The sequence below is a fragment of the Acipenser ruthenus genome, chromosome 13 (genome assembly GCF_902713425.1).
Source record: "Acipenser ruthenus chromosome 13, fAciRut3.2 maternal haplotype, whole genome shotgun sequence".
Classification (NCBI taxonomy): Eukaryota; Metazoa; Chordata; class Actinopteri; order Acipenseriformes; family Acipenseridae; genus Acipenser; species Acipenser ruthenus.
The window spans coordinates 32,367,772-32,392,248 of NC_081201.1; the positions used below are offsets into that span (position 1 = coordinate 32,367,772).

General features: G+C 45.9%; 1 protein-coding gene across 8 annotated transcripts in view; it reads left to right on the forward strand.

Annotated features, from left to right (window-relative positions):
• Positions 1-24,477, forward strand: part of LOC117417699 (inactive ubiquitin carboxyl-terminal hydrolase 54-like) — a 45,328-nt gene that overhangs the window by 10,818 nt on the left and 10,033 nt on the right. For 7 of the 8 annotated variants that reach the window (XM_058985147.1, XM_058985146.1, XM_034925771.2 and 4 more), the window contains 15 exons: positions 8,441-8,749; positions 9,505-9,743; positions 13,867-13,959; positions 15,943-16,077; positions 16,526-16,639; positions 16,925-17,007; positions 18,483-18,588; positions 18,807-18,953; positions 19,222-19,371; positions 21,302-21,470; positions 21,876-22,046; positions 22,347-22,523; positions 22,762-23,293; positions 23,497-23,624; positions 23,754-23,912. In XM_058985147.1, the coding sequence (XP_058841130.1) occupies positions 9,597-9,743; positions 13,867-13,959; positions 15,943-16,077; positions 16,526-16,639; positions 16,925-17,007; positions 18,483-18,588; positions 18,807-18,953; positions 19,222-19,371; positions 21,302-21,470; positions 21,876-22,046; positions 22,347-22,523; positions 22,762-23,293; positions 23,497-23,624; positions 23,754-23,912 (2,311 nt within the window). In that variant the 5' untranslated portion in view covers positions 8,441-8,749; positions 9,505-9,596. Of the gene's footprint in view, positions 1-8,440; positions 8,750-8,777; positions 9,356-9,504; positions 9,744-13,866; positions 13,960-15,942; positions 16,078-16,525; positions 16,640-16,924; positions 17,008-18,482; positions 18,589-18,806; positions 18,954-19,221; positions 19,372-21,301; positions 21,471-21,875; positions 22,047-22,346; positions 22,524-22,761; positions 23,294-23,496; positions 23,625-23,753; positions 23,913-24,477 lie in introns of those variants that run through there. The other variant, XM_034925772.2, reaches the window with a different exon arrangement.

Consider the following 24,477-nt stretch of genomic DNA (forward strand, 5'->3'; position numbering starts at 1 on the left):
TATAGTAAAACGTGAAATTAATTCACATTTTAAAATACAGTATCTAGCTATAGGGTTAGGTAGACAGCGTCCACCGGCGCTGGCCAACTACTTTTCAATGCCAGATACAGCTCGCCGTCTCCTGCTGTGGTAGTGGGTCAACGGTTTTTGCTAGAGCCCCCCCAAATCTGCCTTCTCCTAGTAGGTTCTTTCTGCTGCTTTCTCGGGGGGGAGATCGCGCTGGCTGCAGATACAAAGTCACGCCTGTTTCCCCGCCCCATGGAATGTTGTGCTTAGAACAGCAGGCAAAGGTCTTTTACTTGTTGCAGGTATTAACCGCACTGCTAGATCCTGCCCCTCCCCCCGAGTTCAGCTGCCTTACTTTCCTTGGTTCCTTAATCCTTAAAGAGTTTGGAAACCCTGCCCCTCCGTTGAGCAGTTTTGAAGTGGCTAGTGGCAAACCCCTCCTCTCGACCCGCCTCCTTGCTCTCGGCGTCTGAGAACCGCTCTTTATTGTTCAGAACCGCAGGTAGTGGTGCTGCCCCTTACCACGCCCCCCCGGGCTCTGCTCTCTTGCCAAACCCACTCAATCCCATTACTACAGATTCAATGCGCCCAGTAATTTGTATGGAATGCTTTTTTTTTTTTTTTTTGTTTACACAGAAGTACGACAGTATCAGCAGGAGCAGTGTCCCAACCTCACTTGTCTATTATTTATGATTAGAGCTACAACGCTTCATGTTTTAAGTCTCTGTTCGGAATCCGCTTTTTCAGTACAGCAAGGTACGTTTTCTTAAATTACCAGATCTTGAAAAAATGCGAGAGGTAAGTGACTGAGTTTCCGTTATACACAAAACGTCAACATGAGAATGTGCTGCGTGAAAATATATATATATATATATATATATATATATATATAATGTGTGTATATTTAAAAAAATTAAAGTAACGAATAGATCATTATGCAAAATGTTTGAACTTTTTAGTCCATTTTGTTCTTAAATAAACTACACAGTAGCCAGGCTACAGTTCTTTGAGGGCAGTAGGCAAAACCCCAAATGCCTGCCGATAATTATACAATGAAGCTCTCTCACCGCTGAACCGGGCAGTTAGGTAGCTACGAATGTGCCACTGCGACGCCTCTATCTCTTTCCCCAGTGAAATCAAATATTTGCTAAACTCTTGTTTGCTTTTAGTTTTTCTTGTCTCATGCTTCTTGGGTGGACGCAAGGATGACGTGCATTAACATCTTTTAACTGGGCTTTTCTTTTAATCAGTCGCCAAAAAAAGTGGGACTAATCATTTAAAAGCAATTAAGCCCGTTGATTAGCAGCAGAGGTATTTTGCTGCTCGCTATCAAAATAACGCCAATCACACTGCAACATAATTGAATAATTATTACGGCTTGTATATTTCGGATCAATTCTGAATGTATTTATTTATGTTTAAGGTGTGTGTGTGTGTGACACCGAGTGAGCAAATAGAGCGATAGTAAGCTGGAACATGAGAATTAGTATACCTAAGCGCTGAATTTAGCACAAGTCTATGCACTTCTAATGTGTTCAACGGGGTTTCTGTACAGTTTTGTTCTCAGTCTCTCGCTCACTCGCTCGCTCGCTCACTCACTCACTCTCGCTCACTAACTCACTCACTCACTCTCGCTCACTCGCTCGCTCACTCACTCACTCTCGCTCACTCACTCGCTCACTCTCGCTCACTAACTCACTCTCGCTCACTAACTCGCTCGCTCACTCACTCGCTCACTCACTCACTCTCGCTCACTAACTCACTTGCTCACTCACTCGCTCGCTCACTCACTCGGCCACACTAAAACAAGTCTGAAACAGTGAAAAGTTGATTCTGAATGATCCCCAAACCCAACTGAGTCTGATTATCCAAACTGCTCATTCATGTTTGAATAGATTGTTAAAGGGCTATTTTCTTATTGCATCTGTATTTTTTCTAATATTTAATTTCTTACCTGTTTTAACGTAGTGCATGTCTTGAAACTCCCACACTGGCCCTGCACCCAGTCCTGCGTTTCAGAACTTCAATTCATTAAATGATCCAGGAGTTCGATGTTAGTCATTTCCCCCCTTTCTCTATAGCTGCATGAACAACTGCTAATAGTAAACCTACAGACTCAGACCAGTGACCAGTGGGCAAACTCTTGAGATATCGACTGCGTAAACCATTCAGTATGTTGTCTGAAGTGGAAACCCTACAAGTTAAAATACCACTGTACAAAAACGAGCACAGCATAAAGCTCCAGTGTTTTTAAAAACATTTAAAAAATGTATGTAAAACTTTTGACAGAATTGCCAGGGTTCAGCAATCAATGTGAATAATTCATGCAAGGGAGGTTGCTGCTGTGTAGTGCAAAGATGTAAAATGAGTTTGCATATGGCAAGTGAGAGACACACACTTTGGCACTGGGAGCAGTCTGTTCAACTCAGGACTGAACTCTGTGCACTTCAGCGGACCGCAGTTGTTTAGGCCTTCAGTGTCAACGAGGTCCGTGCTGTGAATAAGCCACCCCAGGCCTTGTTAAAGTCATTTCAAGAGGCCCTTTTATTCTTTAAAAACCCGTCATTTAAAGAGTGATGTTCCCCACCTCGCTTCCTCTCTCTGGATATCCGTCAGCATAACAAACTGACAGTTTTCATAGAATGGCACGTCTGTATTCTCTCTCCTTTCTCTAAGTGATGACTGGCAGATTCAGGACATTCCTCCCTCTCTCCCTCCCTCCCTCCCTGTCTTGTGCAGGCTCTCTCTGTCAGTGAGTCTGTCTACTGTGGTAGGGCCTCCAGGGGGTGGGGAGCAGTTTGTGTGTGTGTGTGTGTGTCGCCCTCAAATCATGTGCCTCAGCTTTGCCCTGTTGCCACGGCAACTGTGCGGCCCTTCTCCTGCTTAGCCTCTTGCTTAGCGGAAATGTACTCATTTTAATCATCACAGCCCCCCCCCCCCCCCTCCCCCCCTTGTTGTCCTGGTCCTGTGTCACTTCAGGTTTCTGTTTGAACGAAGGACAAGTGCAGACAGGGGAGGTGCGTCTGTAATATATTGTAAATGGTTAAAAATGCAGTCATTTAGAGGTAACCCAAATAATTCCAGTGAGTCTTATCTAATACAAATTGCTGTACTGTCATCTAGAGACAATATATTTTTTTTTTGACTAAATAACAATTTTTCAGATTGCTCCTTGCAAATATTTTCGTGCTGCATTCCACATGGCGCAGTCTAATAGTCATGGTCATGAAATAGTCTGGTCTCATTCTCTTCTCTCTCCTGCTCTCTCACACACAAGCTTAACTCGCTCCCAACACGGCGCTCTTTTTAATTATTTTTTGCAAAATGCTTGTTTGGTCAATTTATCCAAATACAATAATACAGCGCTAAAGACATTCGCAATGCCAGATGAGATTTAAAAGCATGCAAGCAGCTGACAGATGTGTTGCTAGCTTTTTTGGGATTTTTTTTTTTCTAAATTGGCTGGGGGTCAAGTTATTAAAAGCACTTGGCCCAAAAACCTGGTATTGGCTGCATCCTAGTGGAGCACACAAATGAGGGAGAGTCGATGCACATGGAAGGGAGGTGGGGGTGGTTAGTGTTTCAGCAAGAGGATACATCACACATACAACTTATCAAATATTTGTAACCGTTTAGGTACTGTGTGATTCTTATGCGCACGTGAACATTTTTTTTTTCCAAATTGAAGGAGCCTAGAACTGAGTAAAGTCAGATTAATGGGTGGAAGGAGCGCCCCTCCCAGTTTCAGGATTGTTTTTTACAGTTCAGCTGAACACTCAATTATATTACAATACAGTAGCTGCTGCATTGGCTGTATTGATTAGTTTTTTTTCATGAAGTTTCATTGCTGCTTTAGGGTTGTAAGGATTGGTAATGGTTTCCAATGAACAGCCAGACAAATACAATAAGTAAACCTATATTAAATTGCCTTTGCATCTGAGTATTGCAATCCCTCGTCTCCACAGAAATACACTGCCCTCCAACAGCCTGGCTGTCTTCCCTGGATCCTGCTGCCCTATACTGCCCTGCACAGTTACCAGTGACCTGCACATCTCCCTGGACTTTCTTACTCTATGAGAGCTGCTTCTTTACCTTTGATTTGAATTCATCCGTTTCCAGAAAGACCTTGATTATTGCACTGGCTCACAATTTCGGCATCTTATATCACAGGCTCCCAAACCAACACCCAACACAGAAAAAAATAACTTGCAGCGTGGTCGCTGTGTAATCCTGTTCCCGTTGTTATTCTGGAATGGTGCCTCTGTGCCATGCTGTTAAAGTTTAATCATCCAGGAACTGCAGGGATAATACAGGGTTAACAATAATTATATCTGCGTGCAAGTTTGAACGGGATTGGGCCATATGTGCATGTGTTTATATATATATGTATATATATATATATATTATTTAATGCATTACTGTACCTGGGGCAAATGCAGTGTGCATGGGTTTTTAGTTTTAGTTCGTTCTCTTGGGGGCGAGGGGGGTCGGGTCTCACATCGCAAGTCATTTGTGTTCTCATTTTGTAACTTTCACACAGATTGTTATTTTAAATAGGTGGTAAAGAAGACTGTCAACACTTTAAAAATGTGTCCCTTACACTACAGTACTAAATGCTGCCCCTTGTAATATGGAAACTCACATGACAAGGAATAAGAAACATATAAAAGAGCATTCAGGGGAGTTATTAGTTAAAATAATGGAGCTGCTGCCTTCAATCCAGTTTAGTTGGTTTTGCATTGAGTGATCCTGCAGGATAGTGTAGCAGCAGCAGAAGCAGCAATCCTCTCTCCTGTCCTGCAGCTCCCAGTGGCTTTGCTGTGCTCAGCTCTTAGGCTGGCCACACGCAGGACTGCTCACCACACTGTTCAATTAAACTGTGCACTCACTTTCATTGGGCTCTCCCCAGCCCAAGGAATTCATTGATTATCTTGTCTTACAGTTTATAATGCTGTTTGATGGGCTGGAGAAAATATTGCACCTACATTTGCTGCAGGACTTGTAACTTGCCCTTTTTTATGTTTAGGAAAAATAAATGTAGATGTGTGCTGTATTGTATTACTGTATGTGATCGATCAGTTTTCATCATAATGATTGTATTTATCTGTTAACTGGTACAAGACCCGGCCTCTCCCTGGACTCGAATGAAGATACATATTGAGACACTCGTGTTTGTCTGTTTTGACCCAGTTTTCTGTATAGTTTGTTTTTGAAAATGACTGGGTAGGTAGGTTTGTGCTTGGAATTTGATATATCCCTGATCTGAATGAACTGGCAGCTCACACTTCTCATCACATTGTCTCACCTGTGGGTCTGTGGGTTTACTCATGGGAGGGGTTGTTTGTGCAGCTATAGGGGCACAAACTGTGTATTTATTTAGAACCCACTTGTTAAAGACTGGAGTAAACACTTTTAAAATACGTCCCTTACACTACAGTAATAAATAGGGCAGTAATAAAGAAAAGACAAACTAAACAAGACGTCATTGTCAATGTGTCACTCATCCAAACATTAGTACGTAAAAGTGGCTGTAAAAGCTGTGGTTCAGTGAGCACTGCCAGTAAAAGCTTCCTCTTCCAGACCCATGGCATTGCCTTTATTATTGTGCAGCCTGCTGTTAACACTGCCAGTGCTGAGAGATGTTCCAGTTTTCTAAACAGGATCTGTATCTGCAGTGTTGCTACAGTAGCTTGTGTCTCGCCCCATCGAGACCAGACCTGCTAAAGAGAGGGTCGTTTTCTACTGCAGATATATGAAACGTTTTCATTGTGTCATCATTTGACGTGATGGCTGCGGATGAGTAGCTTTTGAGGAGCATTGGAAATGACTGAATATTATTTAATGCTAACACTTCATAATTTGGTGGGAATACACGGTTTACTTCATACCTGCTGATTTTAAAGACTTGTTGAAGACAAGCGCAAGTTCGAGTATCGGCACGTCAGGCTGTGTTGATGGCAATTTGAAATCGCTGCCCAGGGCAGGGGGAGAGGAGGGGGATCCTAACGATACATTTCAAATGGCTGGACACCCTTGTAAGGGGGATGATTCATCTCAAAGGGTTCTTTCCCAGGTTAAATATTTTAAATAAATGAACACAATAAATAAACTGGATCTGCCAAGAGGACACAATGATAGGAACACCTATTTATCTTTTTTTTTTTCAAAATAAACCATTCAGATGAAAATACTCCTACTGCTGATAGTAGTGATGATAGTAATAACACTGCCTCCTAGGTTACAAACTCAACAATAAACAGTCCTTAGTAAGGAGGTGTGGTAGCCTAGCAGTCAGACCAGGTTTGAGAGCAGAGGGCCGTGTTGTTTTGTACTCTGGGTTAGCTGCCGTATTGCATAGCAGGCTAAGGACACCCACACTCTGCTACTCAGCAGGGCCACACAAAATAATATGCAGGCTTGCTGGAGGCTGGCTCTGTTGTGATGCAGAAACTGGCTGTATATGTTGTGTTTTTTTTATTTTTTTTATTTGCAATAAAATATTAAAAAGATGTATTCATTATATACATTACCTGATATTGATGTGATACAGCCGCCTGAAAAATTGCATCAGATGGAAACGACATCACATTAAAATGAGCTTTGATGTTGAATTATTACTATTGTTGTTGAACTATGGCTCCTATAGGGTGCTCTGTAAGCTGATTTGAACCTCAATCAAGGTCAGAGCGGCCAGTAAGCCCACTTGTGGCAAAGCCGCTCTGACCGCTCAGTTGTGGGGTGGGTGTCAGCTTGTGTCTTACAGTGCCCTGCGTACTGCATTGTGTAGGTAGATGTGACGGCTCGGGCAGCCAGCTCGTGCACATTGATGGACTTCCTGTGGTTTAGTTCAGGTCCTTCCATACGTCGAATCGGCAGAGCTGTGCCCACGGGGAGCAATCGCTCCGAGAGCGTGTGAAGCGCGAGTCTGTCTGGCGCTGGGGACAGGTGTGGACCTGTCAAGGTGTATCAGTTGAGTCGTGGCACTGCCAGGGACCACAGTAAGGAATTACTGCTGTCTAATGAACTCCTGTGTCTTTGAATGGGGTCCATGTTGATGTTTGCAGAATGAGAAATGAGTCAAACCATCAATCTAACCAGTAGTGGGAGGGGAAAAGGGAGACAGTGTGGTCTAATGGTTAGAGATGAAGATGGGAGGGTGGCTTAGTGGTTAGAGCTAAGGAACTGGGAGGGAAAGAGGGTGGCAGTGTGACCTAGTGGTTAGAACTTTCTAGATACAGTTTGTGCTGTACTGTGTTAAGCAGACAGACTCTCAACAAAAAACAATCTCCTTACCGACCTACATTCCCCAGATTTAGAATGATGATTTTTTTTTATTTATGGATAAATCCGTTCTAGGAAAAGCAACAGCAGATGTTAGCATCATCATGATCAGTGTAGCCTGTGTCAGGGAGTGGGGAGTGTGTGTGAGTTGTTGTTTGTACCTGCAGGTGACTCGGCCTCCCTGCCTGGGAGGTGAAACTCTGCCCTGCCCTCCCTCCTCATTGTGCAGAGGAAACCCCCAGCTATTCCTGCTACTGCAAGGAAGTTGTGCTGCAAAGGCAGAGGCGTAAAACAAGCCAAAAAAGACCCAAACTACTCAATTCAGTTAAGTCAGTGGTGCTCAGCCCTCGAGATCCAATCTAGGTTCTGAATAAGTTAATGGAACCTGGTAAGGTTAATTTAGTTGTTGGAACACAAACCCAGCCTGGAACAAATCTTCAAAGTTGCGCCCCACTGCAACAAGTAATGGTTGGATTAAGGTCATAGTTGGGAAGGGGTTGAGAGTCCTCCTCTAAATACATAAATAATGCACGATCATCGCGTTTTGAAAAAGGTGCAGTGATTGTGAATGTAGTGTGCGGCTATCATTGATCGTGCATTGTTCAGATAGTGTAGGGTATGAGAGAGCCACCGCTGTACAGAGTATCGAACTGCAGTTAAGGAATCCATGTGTCCATCTTGTTTCAGTTTTCAATGCATGAACCCAAAACAGAATCACGGAAAGCAGGAAACATTCACTTCATACCAGCAAACACCCCCTCCCTCCCTTCCAGCCTACCTCCTTCCCTATCTCCCGTCCTTACTCCCTACCTCCAAATCTCCCTTCCTATCTACTGCACACTATCCAGAAACCTAACTGAAATAGTTCAGTTCTCTGATGACTGTGATCTCTGTGATGTTGTTATAAATGCCCAGTGTTGTGCAATGTCAATCTGCTGAACGGTGAAAGTGCTTTTCCCAGGCTTACTCATTCAGTAAAGGAATGAGACATTCTGCACTGACGCCTGAATGGACTTCGCTCCCCCACTAAACTGTCTGCTAGCAACTACAGGTGTAGCACTGTGCTCTCATGGAACCGAGAACAGCTCAGTCCTGTGAATAAGTAAGCTGTTCCTTTGTGATTCTGATTCATTCATTTTGTTTTCTTTTACAGATTTCAGAAGAACGGACTACAAACATTTTTGTTTTTCTTTTGTTTTATTTTTTGCTGTTTTGGTTCCGTACGAAACTGCCTGAGCAAAGAACCAGCGTTGATGTGTTTGAGGGACAAACACAGTGCACAGCACAGCAGGGCTGCTGTTTATCAGGAAAGTAATAAGAAGCAACAGCGTCTCTTGGATAAGCACTGAAGCAGAGGATGCTGGGAACAGTGATGCTGCCTCTGGGCTGAGCGACAGAAACACCACCAGCAAACAGACGCACGAGCACTCGACTGCGTGACTCAACCCTTGCGCTTGATTTTGTGAGCCAGTCTCGGGGGGGGGGGGGGGGAGGGGGGGGGGGGGGGTTGAGCAAAGACACCCCAGGCTAATGAGCACCGCTGAGGAGGAAACTTGTTAACGGACCACCTTGAATGAACTAGCCAAGGAGAGAGAGTGCAGAGACAGTCTGCCTGTCTTTCTGCATGCCTGCTGTTATTTCTTGTTTTCAGTGTCGGATAACTCACACCACCCTTTTTCTTCAAACAGAGCAGTTTTATCTTCACGCTTGCCACATCCATGTCCCTACCTCCCTCCCTCCCTTCCTCCTTCCCATTTCGGTTTTTAACGCAGAAGGCTATGTGATTATTTATTAAGCCAATGCCATCTTGTCTCCTTGTCTTTCTCTGTGCACCCTCGCTAACTGATACAGAGCAGATCTGAACAGAATCCTTCCTTTCTTTTTTGGGGAATTTTATTTAAATGACACACAAGAAGAGCTCCAAGACCTCGAGGTCCCTCCCTGGCTAATGAACCCTGTTTCTGTTAAACCCAGCCCTCATGGACCCCCGACTACAGCGACAGCGAAACAGCACTGGCAGTGCCCTGCTCACACACCCTGCTTAGAGTTTTACAAACCTTTACTAAATGTATAAATATTATTCATAACAGTACTTTATTAGTATTATTATTATTGTTATTATTATTATTATTATTATTATTGTTATTGTTATTGTTATTATTATTATTATTGTTTTATCATGAGGATGATCCCCTTTATCGTTTCCATCTTTCTTAGATCAGTGACACACAGACAGAGTGAGAGAGAGGGAGAGACAGCGAGAGAGAGACTGGTGTTTGGTGTTTGTTTCCCAGCGGGAAGACGGGAGGATGTCTTGGAAGCGGAACTACTTTGCATCAGGGAGCAGCGCCCTGCAGGGAATGTTGGCCCCGCGCACCATGACCTCCATCGCTCCCAGCAAGGGGCTCATCAACGAGCCCGGCCAGAACAGCTGCTTCCTGAACAGCGCCTTGCAGGTGAGACTGTACACCTGTCCTCTCCCTGACTGCACTGCAGTGATGGGGAGCCCTGTGGTTCACCTTTTCAGGACCCAGTGCAAGCCTGTCCTCTCCCTGACTGCACTGCTGTGATCTCTGAGCTGCCTTCACCTCAGTGGACCCCAGCTCACATAATGCCTGGGTCGGTCAGCAGCTGCAAAAGCCTGCACTGTGCAGCATCTCTTACACTACCCACCTGCACTCTCGCTATCTCACAATCTTATAATATCACTCACGCTCTCTCACTCATTGACTCACACACTCTCTTACATTATCAATCCCAGTAAGTAGATGGAAATATGACTCCCATTGCATTGCAGTTTGACTCTGTAACAAGGGGAAGTGTTACGTGCGTGGGTCGTCACTGAATAATAATGAGGCAGACACAGAGCATTGGGTGTTGACACGCCACACAGGCGCTCAGATTTAATTAACACAGGTGCTGCCACTAGGGTACCAGCAATGTTAGCCCCAGTGACAAATGTCATAAAAATAAAAGTTTGCCACACAAGGCAAATGCTAGCCTCACTATAAGAGGAACCTACTACATTACAAAACCCTTTCTATACCTAGTTTGGGATCAGATCGCCTAAACTAACCTACTGCTGTTGCTCCCGAAGTCCTGGCCTCCCGGTGACTCCAGGTCTTCCTGACGGTCGTGGCTGGACAGAGCCTTCACGGGCAGCGTCTTGCAGTTGAAGAGTTCAGTAGTAGTTGTCCTGCGGCGTGGACGCACTCCTCTATGTAAAGTAAGCGCCCCTCTGTGTAGCATGGCAGTGCAGTCGCTCTAGCTGTAGCGCAGATGCCTTTTGAGCTGCGCGCAGCCTCCCCGGGCACGGCCCCGAGCCAATCCGGACCTCCCGATCAGCTCAGCGCTCAGAAAGCCTACCTGCTTAATCGGTTGCCTAGCAACGTGTCCCAGCTGCACACATCCCCACAACAACAAGTGAAACGGCTATGTAATAGGAGTCTTATTTCCAACACTGTATCGCTTAAGAAGCTCAGGGCGAGGAGTGGTATGCTCCAGAGTTTTCGAGACATGCCACTAATGTGCTGTGCAGAACAGGCTCTGGATACCACGTTCCGGGGATGCTTTTACGTCACCGAGCACTTATTAATAAATAAAAGAAAACAGGAAAAAGAGCTGTTTTTGACTGAGAGAGCTCTTCTGCTCAGATTGGAGTCATGCATTATTTGAAATAAATGCCTGTCCATGTGCAGATATTTCTATGTACAGTAAGTATCCCCGAAGGCAGGTTTAAAAATAGTTGCTGTAGTTGGTTCAGTTCAAGACACATGTGAAAGGAGTAAGGGTCCAGGTCAATTTCAGTTTAATTTCAATCCAATCATCTTTTAAATGACTGTGTTCTGAGGTGCTTCCGGTTTCTCCCAATTCATAATAATAATACAACCCCCTTTATTAATAATAACGTCTGTCTGTTTGTCACACTATGTGGTGAATACGATAACTGCCTTAATTTTTCATCTTCACCAAACTTTTATTATACACTCCTTGCCTCCTGTAGACATTTCAGCTGCACTGTAATCTCAGATTTCTACAGATCCTCTGAATGTGCCTGTACTGTTTTTTTTTTTATTTTTTATAAATGGTTGGTTTTGTGCATTTTACTTTCAGCAGAATTGGGTTTCTTGGAATCTGATGGCATGCAAAGAATCCAAATGCATTCATATTAAATTTCTTTTTTTTTTTTCATTATTGTAAAACTAAATCTAAACCCGTCTAGGTCTAAGAGAGCAGTTTAAAAAGCAGAAGGATCCTTTCCTCTCTCTCGTTTTGCATTTTTGCAGACAGCAGCAAACACTCGACACAGACTAACGATCCTCATGGTAACCTGTTATTTTCTCCGGTAATACCTGTTAATTAGAGTGAGGACAATGAAAACTAAAATTAAAAAGTTCGATTCAATTCCAAAGGTAGTAATTACTGTTAGTCGTATACCGGAGACCTGAAAACACATCACTCGCTTGGCTCACACCGGTCTGATCTGTGGCAGCCAGTGAAAACAACACCTGGGATAAACAGCAATGGGAGTCTTATTGCAATGGGAGTCTTATTTCCCTTTGCAATAACCCCTTTTTGGGGTTTTTTATCTGCTTATCCCGTTTCGCTAGAAGTATGATTCCCGGTCCCAGTGGTTCCAGTATATCTCTCCAGCTGGGTTTAACCAGGCCCGTAATACCCCTGGCAAGGTTCCACACAGGCCCTGTGAAGCTGGTCCGTCGGTGCCAGACACATCCTTGGTCGTTAATGAATTAGTCATGTGGAGGCCGTTTCCCACCACTTCCATATGCTGCATCAGTCTGGGGTCGACACCAGCGCTTATACAGCATTGCGAGCCAAGTGCTATTTAGTTTGGGTATTATATGGGCAACTGCTGTTTAGGAATGGCTTGCTCTTGAAAAAGGAGGTTGGGGTGGTGGGGGGGTGGCTCTACTGCTACTGCCCTCTGCTGATCATTTCTCAGTATTGCAGGCAGCATCCTTTGACAGCATTTGAACTTGCTACCCAAAAGTAAGGGTTTAGAACATAAAACAAACAAGCTGGTTCGAGTGCCTTCGATTGACAGGTGTGTGCGTGTGCGTGTGCGTGTGCATATGCGTATGTGTGTATACACTCCAGTACTTTGACCTTCGGTGCACTCTGCTTGTCCTCAGCAGGGCTGGAGGGAGGGAATTGGCCGCTGTGCTTTGGCATGTTTCATTGTGTTTGTGTGCTGTGACAGTGAGTGAAACAGACTACTTGCGTGTGTGTGTCTGTCTGGGATGGAATATGTGGGAATAGTCTGGGACCACTCGCGAAGGTTGCACTGAAGGGTAAACAGCAGCTTCCAAGCCATTCTTAGGAATCAGGAAGTACTGCAAAAGGAGCTAATACAGAGAGAAATGATTATAGCTTAATACTAGAGAGCGACAGACGTGAGGACCACTGAGACTGGTTGTAGACATAAGAAGAAGATAAGGGAACTGTGACCCAATAAATAAATAAAAAACTTCTTACTTCTTAAAAAGTGGGTGTCCAGAAATTCACTCTTCCAAAAACTGCCTTAAATTCTTCTGTATTATAATGCTAAATAGTATATATTTGTAAAAAGAAACTTGGCAATGAAACTTAGATCAGCATTTGAACTGGGAGTCAAGGTCGCTTGTGGATTATTTTGAGTCAAGTGGGCATCTGACAATTCCTAAGGCTGCGAAGCAGATTGACATAACTTGGTGTTGAGTAGATCGAGGTCCTGTTGCAGTGCAATCTACCGGATGAGTCTAGTGAGGCTGAAAAAGGCAATCTGCTGGTCTTACTGCGTTGCGGGAATTGCACAACGGTTTGCAAGGCAAGCAGACTTCCCATTGAGGAGACTTTCTGTGTGGGGTTGATATATACAGCAGCAGGGAGCGCATTACTGGAAGCAGGTATTGTATTGGGCTTGTCAAAAGCATCTTTTAACCTTTTATTTTTTGCCTCTTTTTTTAAACACACGTTTTTTTAAACTTTTTAGTACGGACAGCCTCTATATTGTTTTCCCCTCTGTGATTCCCCCTCTATTCTGCTTTGATATATAGCTGACTCTGTGCTAATTGTATTATTTGAACGGCAGGGAATTCAAATCAGGCTAGGGTGAATTGTGCTTTGGCGTTTGACACATTGTATATGACCTGAGAGAGACTGATCTAGTGTACAGTATTATTATTATTTGTTTATTTAGCAGACGCCTTTATTCAAGGCGACTTACAGAGACTAGGGTGTGTGAACTATGCATCAGCTGCAGAGTCACTTACAATTACGTCTCACCCGAAAGACAGAGCACAAGGAGGTTAAGTGGCTTGCTCAGGGTCACACAATGAGTCAGTGGCTGAGGTGGGATTTGAACCGGGGACCTCCTGGTTACAAGCCCTTTTCGTTAACCACTGGACCCCACAGCCTCCTACAGTAGTAGAGCACCGTCTTCAGATCTGAATTGTGAGCTGCTTGTATGTTGAGCTGGTCACTTCATGATTGCAGTGTACTGTGGTATTGTAAATGAGAAGTGACAGAAGTGGTAAAACAAAGGCGCGATTATTCATCTCCTCGTCTCTTCTCTCACAGGTTCTCTGGCACCTGGATATTTTCCGCAGGAGTTTTAGGCAGCTGACCACTCACAAGTGTATGGAGGACTCCTGTATATTCTGCGCGCTCAAGGTAATGTAGACTGTGGGAGTACTACTTGCTGTTCTGCTGTAAAGACTAATGAAATAACCTTTGTAAATCTTCAATAACAATTTATTTGAAATCGTTGATGCCTCGTTTTTCACGACAGGTTCTATATTAAATAACGCTATCAGACTGATACTTTCCTTTTCCCATGGTTAAACCATTGTCAAACCATGCTTGGAACTGCATATTCTACCACAGCTAAAACAGCATTTTACCTTTTTGTTTTTAAATAAATGTTTGCAAGCAGTGATGTACAGTAGATTCTGGTAGTGCCGAGAGTGGGTAAACTATCCTTTTTGGTGTTCCAGGCCAGGCAGTGGCGTGGTCGGCACTGAGGGTGTACAGAGATGACCGTAGCAGATTACACGCATGTCAGGTGTGGCGGTCGTGCAGAATTGGGGGTCAAAGGCTAATCGGAAGAGATTCTGCCCATCATTAAATGAGCTCGAGTTGATTTATATAATACATTGGAATATGCCTTGGCTTTAACCCTTAGTATAGCCAGGATTTGCTTATCACAGGAGAGTAGGAATGAGTCAACACGGTATTCCTTAAATGAGAAGTGGATACACTCCATATTCCCCAAATGAGACATGGGTAAACCTAGTTTATCTGTGCTTCCCCTTGAGTACACTACCAGTAGCCTCGCACAGAGCCCAGGATTAACACAGGCTCTGTTCTAATGGCTCTAGAGCTCCTGTGATTGTGCCTCGAGCAGTTATCCATTATTGAGGACAGTGTCCATATCCCTGACTCTGCTGCTGTGTTACAGTCAGTCTCATTGACTTCAAAAGCAGGTCGGCCCGGTCCCAATTGACTCCCAGCCAGCCAGCCAGCCAGCCAGCCAGCCAACCAGGCTGCCATTCCATTAGAAACTCCCTTTAAAGGAGATGGAATGGAACAGCACTGTTTGAACACGGTTACCTCGTCGTCTTCTCACCCCTCTGACTAACTCTTACATTGAGTTCAATCAGGGTGTGCAAATATATAACTATCAGGAATAGGATTTTGCTAAGTTGGTCCCTAAATGTACAGTACTGTACAGGCATATACCCGCAGTCGTGTCCCATGTAAATATGTTAGCTGTTCTGAAAATTTGTGGTTACTTTTCACACAGATTCATAAAGCACGTTTCTCTCCAAATGCATTAGATCTTGTTCTTCACCTAGCTAATCCTTGTCTGTCTTTCATATTAATCCACGTCTATCTAAAAGGATGTTTTCACGAATACCTGTTTAAATGAGAATCCCTTTTTATCCAGACCTGCTCACTCCAATAATGTTAGCAAAGGTATTCAGAGATTAGGGGCAACTGGAGTCTGTGACAAGCAAGACAAATCCTAAGTTAAGCACCCAGTATAAACTGGCTTTAGTGGTGGTGGATCCAATTTCTTTAAAGCCTCTTTGACCATGAGAACAGACGTTCCAAGCCAATCCAAATTTTTGAAAGAAATGAGAACAGGCTCAGACTCATCTAGTTTTATTTTGAAACGTCGCCTCCATTTGGTTAACAGGCTTGCAGTGACTGCACGAGATCTGTAAACTTGGACATATTTGAATACATCAAAAGCATTGCTCATGAAATAAATTGGATCAAAGTTGGATGTAATTAATTGGTGAGAAATGCATGAGATATATTAAAATGACTCCAGCGATGTCCCAAGTTTGCAATACGTTGTCATTGGACCAATAAAACAGTGCTTCCAATAAACTGGATCAACACAACACATGCTGACTGACTATAATATACGTCATACGAAGGGTATTGAAACTTGGGGAAGCTGTATGTCTGATGTTGCCCTGGTATCCCTTATAAAAATTCACCATAGTAAAGCATAGCAAAGTGTAATAAAGCATAGTAAAGAATAACTAGGTATGGTAAAGCACAGGGATATAGGAAGCCTCAGGGGACGGCTCTGGCCTCCTCTGCAGTGTGTTGACCCCTCTCCTCTCCTGCCCTGTGTTTCAGAGCATCTTTGCGCAGTTCCAGTTCAGCAGTGAGAAGGTGCTGCCCTCCGACGCCCTGCGCAGCGCCCTGGCCAAGACCTTCCAGGACGAGCAGCGCTTCCAGCTCGGCATCATGGACGACGCTGCTGAGTGCTTCGTAAGCAATGCTTTGCTTTCCTCCACTTCTCAATCACAGCGCCTTCTCTTTATAAGGCGGCCTTTATGCAGCAGAACAGGTTATAAGGTGCTGTGGTCTTGGCATAATCCAATTCCACTGGCACTTCACGTGTTATTGCTCTTATTAGATGTCCCCCTCAGCCTAACACGCCCCTCCCTAAGTGAATTGGTTGTCAAGTGACTCAGTCTGAGTGGTTCTGAAAGTTCCAAGCTGTGTTGATGTGGTGACATATCTACACAGCTTGGAACACCTGTTAGCCATTGAGAATGCTCCCTGTATATCTTGCCATTTAGTGAAATCGTAAAGACTATGAAAATGTGAATTGTTAACCGGATTGATTGTGAATTACGGAGGGGGAGCTGAATCTTATTTTCTCTCTCTCTCTCTCTCCCTCTCTCTCTCTCTCTCTCTCTCTCGTTTCCTGCAGGAGAACATCCTGATGCGCATTCACTTCCACATCTCAGACGAAAGCAAGGAGGATATCTGCACAGCCAAGCACTGCATCCCTCACCAGAAATTCGCCATGACCCTCTTTGAGCAGGTAAACCAGGACGCCCTGTTCCCCCTTCAGCGCTGCGCTACCCTGGGATAGCTAATGAAATGGTTCTAGTGTTAGACTGCGCTGAAAAAGAAGACTAGATCAGTTTATTGGTCTGCAGTTTTGAGTTTCACTTGCAATGGTAAATTAGGCCTAGTCGACACCAATGATCCTCCCCCTTGGAGAGCTTGATCTGAACAATGGAGTAACCGGTTAGTGTAGCTTGTGTGTGTTCCAGGGTGTGTGTAGTGTGTGTGGTGCCCATGATGTTCTGTGTTTCCTCTGCAGTGCGTGTGTAACAGCTGTGGGGCCACGTCGGACCCCCTGCCCTTCATTCAGATGGTACACTACATCTCTACGACCTCGCTGTGGTGAGTGCAGCACTCTGCTCTCAGAGCTTTTACAACATCAACCCAAACTCCTCGAGATTTTTTAGAGGGACTTTCTCTCTACTCTTCTCCCCGTACTCTCCTCCTTTCCTCCCCCTTCCCTCCCCTCCCGTCCTCTCCTCTTCCATCCCCTTCTCTTCTCTCCCCTCGCCTCCCCTTACCTTTGGAAGTACAGATAGGGCAATCACAAATTACAAAGCGAAACTGCACTGCAGTGAAATGAAACGGTTCTACACTTCTAGTTATGGGTAGTAGCAGATAGATCCCCCCCCTCTATCTATAAAAGAGAAAATGTGTTCTGTTTGCGTCTAATAAAAAACAAAATAATAAAAAAAATCCTGTTTGTACATAAAATAAGTAAATTGCAAAAAAAGTTTCCCCTAGTTTGAGTTTGAGGGGCAATGCCTTACGAAAAAGCATCCCACTGCATTTCAACATTCAAGGCAATGGATTTGAGGCTCAAAAACGCTAAACAGTGGAAAACTTTTACCTCGAGCATGTCAGTGTGTGTGTGTGTGTGTGTGTGTGTCTGCTCTGCTGCTGAAATTGAGAGCAGTGTTATGTGAGAGAGAGGCTGAGTTTGAGATAAGCAGATCTGAGCAGATCGCCCTCCACTCTCCCCAGCTGCCTAAAGCAAGGGCTATCTGATATTATCTAATAAACATCATTGTGTAAATCTCATTCAATGGCAAGGCTGCCACAGATTAGATATTATCTAATAAACATCATCGCGTAATTCACGTGTAGGGGCAAGGCTGCCACAGGGCTGTGTGTGTGTGTGTGTGTGTGTGTGTCTGACTGAATGAATGCTCAGAGGACACATTTAAAGGACATAATGCAAAGAGAAGGGGAGAGGTACTGACAAGAAGGCACTGCAGTACAGAACTTAGAAATCAACATTCCACTTTAAAAAAAACACACACACAAAAACCCCACTTTTAAAAAGGTTCATGTCAATTATATACAAAGGCTGTCGGAGCATGGATAGTCATTCATTTATTGTGACACGGCGACGCAGCATGAATCCAGCTCAATCTTGAGGATTAAGTGCAGTTATACCTACAGCACCAGATGACCGTGCAACACAGTAATGTATGTTTCTAAGTGTTCGGTGGCTACCCTTAATCAATTTGAGTGTATTTCTCGCGGACTCTTTGCTGTGTCAGGCAGGCTCTCAACTTGATTAGAGGCAGCCACCGAACACTCAAACATACAGGTTATTAAATCTAAATAAGAAACAGCGAAATTCTAAGTGTAGTTGCTGCTAATAAGTGCCAAAAGGGACATGACTTATTATAAGGGATTATAATAAATCTTGCCTCAAGACTTATTTGACTGTGTTGTGGCCGTGAAAGGCGCTATATAAGTGGAATGGTGTAGTCGTTATACAGGCGTGTGGAGGTTCAGGTCAGACACAGTGCAGCTTTGAATCCCGTTGTTTTTGTGTCTCCCTCCAGTAACCAGGCCATCCAGATGCTGGAGGGCAGAGAGAAGCTGACTCCGGACATGTACGGAGAGCTGCTCCGCAACGCCAGCACCATGGGGGACCTGCGCAACTGCCCGGTGAGTCCAGGAGCTGGGGGGCAGAGAGAGCAAGAGGAGGAGGAGGGGGCAGAGGGAGAGAGAGGGAGGGAGGATCAGTACTTTTTCCTGGCTTGTGATCTGCTCAGATCTCAGAAAGCTGAGCAGCAGCAGCAGCAGGCCTGGTCAGTAAATAATGTTTGTATGGACTGGCTGTGCTCCTCTCTCACTCTCTCTCTCTCTCTCTCTCTCTTGCTCAGAGTAATTGTGGAGAGAAGCTGCGTATTCGTCGCGTCCTCATGAACTCCCCTGAGATCATCACCATCGGCCTGGTTTGGGACTCTGACCACTCCGACCTGGCAGAGGACGTCATCCACAGCCTGGGCACCTGCCTGCGTCTCGGAGACGTAAGGACAGCTTCCCCATCCTTCCCCTTCCCCTTCAACCTTCCTCTCCTCACAGCTCCTGCCTCTTCCCTTTTCCCTTAACCCATACTCACAGATCATTAGCAGGACAGCAGTTATTGCCAAAGATATTTGATTATAACACAATACTTAATATAATCTTCTCTCCCCTCTCTTTCTTCTTGTCTCTCCCCCTCTCTCTCTCTATCTCTGCTCCCTATCGCCCCCTCTTCCTCTCTCCCTGTCTCGCTCCCTCTCTCCCTCTCTGCAGCTGTTCTACCGGGTGACGGATGACAAGGCGAAGCAGTCAGAGCTCTACCTGGTGGGCATGGTGTGTTACTACGGCAAGCACTACTCCACCTTCTTCTTCCAGACCAAGATACGTCGCTGGATGTACTTCGACGACGCGCACGTCAAAGAGGTACTGACGAGGGGGAGGGGGCACAGGGCGCTGCGGGAGGCACGAGCTGGAGGGCAGGAAGAGGGGGGAGGAGAGAGCAGTAGGGGTGGGGTGGGGGGAGAGGAGAGGAGAGGAGAGGGGAGGAGAAAGGCAGCAAGCTATATCACTGGCATCACAGGCCTTTCACCTCCGGATGCCTGGGTTGAATTTGGCTTCTTAGGTTACAATTGAAATTAGTTTGGTAAGAGGTTTCAAGCTAGCCCCCGGACACACAGACGAGAGAGTGGGTACCAGTGTAATCCACACCATATTGAGGTGGATTGAGGTGCAGTCTCTCTCTTGCAGAGCTGTGGCTTTCGTGGCGCCATCAAGAGCAACAACCTGTTAACAGTAATGTTAAAAAAAAAAACGTATTAAAAAACATAGCAAACTAGCATAAATGATGGTAACGCTGCAAAAATACTGTCTTCAACTTTTTATAAGGGTCTGTCTCTGTTCCTGAGCAGGGTGGTAAGCAACTCGGGTCAGTTCTGCCAGCTCCCCCAGAGAGAGCTCTCCTGGCAGGGGTTAGCTTGCTAATGGAGGCGAGGCTCTGGATCTGGGACAGCGCACACAAAGCAGCTTTCAGCGCTAAGCCGACACACAAGCTTTGCAAAAGGATGAAAAACAAGGAAATCCCCTCCATTGTCTCTCTGTCTGTGCCTCCTAGCGGGAGGAGGGAGAGGGGAGGGGGAGGGCAGGGGCGATGGCTAAATCCATCTCTCCACTCTAAACTCTCTCTGCTGTCAAAACCGCACATTGTCTCAGCTCTGACTCATTTTAAGGCTGAGCGATCCATCCCATCCTCTTATGCTTTTATTTTGATATTAATTGGAGTGAAAAATCAGTTGTATGACTGGTAAATGTGATTAGTGGTAAGTGTGATAATTCAGAGATGGAAATAAGACTTATTGCATAGCAGTTTCACCCATTCCGGGTTTTAATACAATCTGTGATTTAGCCACAGTGTATAGCTATGAAGCTCAGGTGTGTCTTATTAAACTCGCAGTAAAATCAGGAATTGATCAAACTGCTATGCAGTGGGAGTCTTATTGACTCCCATTACATTCTGACAATCGGTATGTGGTGATAATAAGAGGGGTTCATTCAGGTTTATTTGAATGAGAAACAGAAATATTGGACACAAATGTACATTCAACGCCGATGTATTGTTTTGTTGTAGTATACAGCAGCCCCACCTTGTGGCCTAAATATAAACTACAGGATTTCTGTAACCCTCTGATTATGTTCAGAATTGAGTTAATGTCTGTTATGTTTTATGGTCCTGTTGACCTGGTGCAATTTCAAACAAATTGAAACAGCCTTCAATTAATAAAATATATTCTTTGCATAGCTTTTACTCATATGTTGAATATTAGAAATGTATGTAAACTGTCATTATTATGCTGAAATATATAGTGCATCATAGAGTTCTATGAACATTGCATTACACAGAAACCTAAATTGTATTGTATCTTAATATTTGGAGAAGGGAATGGACGAAGCTTGAGCAAAGTGCAGAAGTGCATGTCTAGTTGAACTAGGAACCGTTTTGATGATATTGAAATTTAACAGCATACCTTGATTCATACATGTTACATTTCCATCATTTGATTTGAGTGTTTCATCCACATTAGTGGATGGCAGGTTCAGTGTCGGCATCTTCAGACTCCTCAGAGGATTATTGTCTTCAGTTCCTGACACTTCACTGTCCAGCTCTGCTAAAATTGGGAATATTGAGGATGGGAATAAGACTCCCATTGCATAGCAATTTGATCCATTTCTGGTTTTATCATGTGTTTAAGAGTTTGTTACCTGTACATGGCGTATCAACCTTGTAGCAAAACCTGGAATGGGTGAAACTGCTATGTAGTGGGAGTCTTTAATTCCATCCATGTTGTTCTTCCTGCAGATCGGCCCCAAGTGGAAGGACGTGGTATCCCGCTGTATCAAGGGCCACTACCAGCCCCTGCTGCTGCTCTACGCTGACCCCAGAGGCACGCCAGTGTCAGCGCAGGACCTGCCCTCTCAGATAGACCTGCACCACTACAATAAGGCCTACTACGACAGCGAGGACTCGGGTACGAGTGTGTGTGTGTGTGTGTCTTTCTATGTCCCCCTTTGCCTATCTGTTAATGCGTCACAAAATAATTGCTCTCCACAGAAAGGTGGGGGTGGGGGTCATCACTGTTGATTGGGTTAATTTACCATTCAAAGTGAAACAAGTGAAGAAACAGCTGCTTGGATCTGTGATGACTGCTGTTTTTCTTAGACTATGTGGAGAACAGCAGTTCCTTGTTTCACTTGGAATGGTGAATTGGCCCAATCAACACCAATGACCCTCGCCTGTGGTGAGCTTGATCCGAATAATTGTTTTGAGCAGCTGTCTTGTCTGTCTGGCTCTGTGTACTGCACCACTAAAACAAGTGTTCCGTAACTCTTTGATGATAATGTTGACGATGATGATGATTGCTGCTCTCTCTCAGGCCGGGAGCCCTCCATCTCCAGTGACACTCGCACAGACTCCTCCACGGAGAGCTACAGCTTCAAGCACTCCCACCACGAGTCCATGGCCAGCCACTTCTCCTCCGACTCCCAGGGCACTGTCATCTGCAACCCCGAGAACGACACAGCGTCACAGAGCAGCGTGGAAACGGGTAACAGAGAAATACACACGCTCCCATACACACAGAGCAGCGTGGACATGGGTAACACACTGACACACAGAGCAGTGTAGACACAGGTAACATAGAATTACACACACCGACACACAGAGCAGTGTAGACACAGGTAACACAGAATTACACACAGGCATGCAGTCCCATACCTACACATTTCAATACACCCACAGCTTCAGTACCTTCGAGAGATTCTCACACACACAATATCTTGGTTTTGAAGTTAGACCATGTTTCCATGAGGAGCCATAGTCAGTGTTCCCCATGTTCTGTTTCCAGGGCAACTGACGGATAGCGAGTCCTCTCAGCGCTACCCACCCAGGAAGGGTGAGCCTGGAGACAGGAAGGGCGGGGCTGGAGACAGGAAGCGCAACCTGAGCCGACTGAGACGATTTGATGAGCGCAGTCGAGCAGCGAGGGGAGACGAGGCATCATCAGCGGGGTATCACAGCGAGGGTACGAGAGGGGGGGAGTGAGAGGGGTGTATATGTGTGTGTGCCCCCTTCTATCCTTTTGGATGCCAAAGTGGTTCAAACTACTCTGCAACGGGAGTCTTAGTCTCCCTGGATGTAAAAGCTAGAATGAGTCTGTAAAATATTTTAAATGATTAAGAACTCAGTAATTTAGAGCTAACCCAAATAATTCCAGTAGGTCGTACTTTCATTTAATATGGTCCATTTTTTTGTATATACAGGCGAGACCCTGAAGGAGCAGCAGGTGCCCCGCACTGCCCCCAAGCCCTCGATCAGTCGGCTGAAGGAGTTCAAGGAGACCATGAGCAACATCATCCACAACCGCACGCTCCCCAGCCCCGCCTCCTCCTGCAAGGGGGGCGTGGCTGACTGGGAGGAGGAGAGCACCAGCAGCGAATCGAAATCTAGCTCCTCCGGGGGGCGGTACCGGCCTGCCTGGCGCCCACGCAGAGAGGCTCTGAACATCGACAGCCTCTTCAGCAGGGAGAGGCGCCGGCAGGCAGGCTACACCCAGCTGGGGGCTTCCATGGCCCTGCACGAGGAAAGCGCAGAGGAGCCCCCCAAAACGGGGCCAGCACCACCAACCCCCCTCGGCACAGCCAAGCCCCCTCCTCCCCAAATCAGAGGCCTGGACCGGGGGGCGAGGTTCATTCAGAGGATGGAGAGCGGATACGAGAGCAGCGAGAGGAGCAGCAGCAGCCCTGTGAGTCTGGACCTGCCCCTGAGCGAGGGGTCCACTGCCAGCTCATACAGGTGAGAGGGGGGAGGGAAGGAGGGAACAGCCCGGTGTGTCTGGAGCTGTCGCTGAACCAGGGGAAAGGGGGAGCTCATACAAGAGAGGGAAGAAAGAAGGAAGAGAGAGGGAGGAGGCAAGGGAAGGGAAAGGGAACAGCCCTGTTCTACTGAATCAGCTCTGCCTAGATTGTATTCCCTGTAACCCTCTGACTGTCCTGCAGGGAGGCAAGTTCTAAGAAGCCGCTGAGCTCCGGCCCATCCTGGAGGAGTGTCCCCAAATCCAAGAGCAGCAGCACCCTTCTGCAGGGGCTGAGGAGCCAGCCCTGGGGGGCGAGCCAGGCCAGCCTGGGTAAGAGAGAGACCCACACCCCGATAAACACTCCCCTACATACACACCCCCATTTACTCATGTGCAGCCCTTCTGCAGGAGCTGTGTGTGTGTGTTCTATCGTCTCTCTTTCTCCCTCGGCCCCTGCAGGGGAGGGGCGCAGTGAGCTAGATGAGCTGCAGGAGGAGGTGGCTCGCAGGGCCCGGGAGCAGGAGCTGCAGAGGAAAAAGGAGAAGGAGAGGGAGGCGGCCATGGCCTTCAACCCCAAACCCAGCAAGTACATGGACCTGGACGAGCTGCAGAACCAGGGTAATGGGAGAGGGAGGGGGGGAGAGGGACCCGGGGAGGAGGATTAGAGAGGGGGAGGTGAGAGGGTTCCAGCTGCAGAACATGCGTCTTGTGGTTAGAGCAGAGGGACTGGGAGAGAGGGAGGCAATGTGGCACTGTGGTTAGGGCTGAGGGACTGGGTGGAATGGAGGCAGTGTGTTGTAGTGGTTAGAGCTAAGGGCAGTGTTGTCTAATAGTTGAAAGCAGTATGCAAAGTGTTGTGCCAGATGAACTCAGACACATCCAGTCTGTTGGATTATCCTGAAGCCTGTCCACATCACACCCTCTGACACGCCCTCTAACACACAAGGACACTGACACCCACCCACACACTGATACACACCCTCTGACACGCCCTGTAACACACCCACTGACACTCGTATACACCCACACACTGATACACACCCTCTGGCACGCCCTGTAACACACACGGACACTCGCATACACCCATTCACTGCACACCACACACCCACTTCTACCGACACATACTGACACACCCCTCCTCTCACCCCTCCCCCTGTGTGTTGTTGGTGTTGTCCCCTGCCCC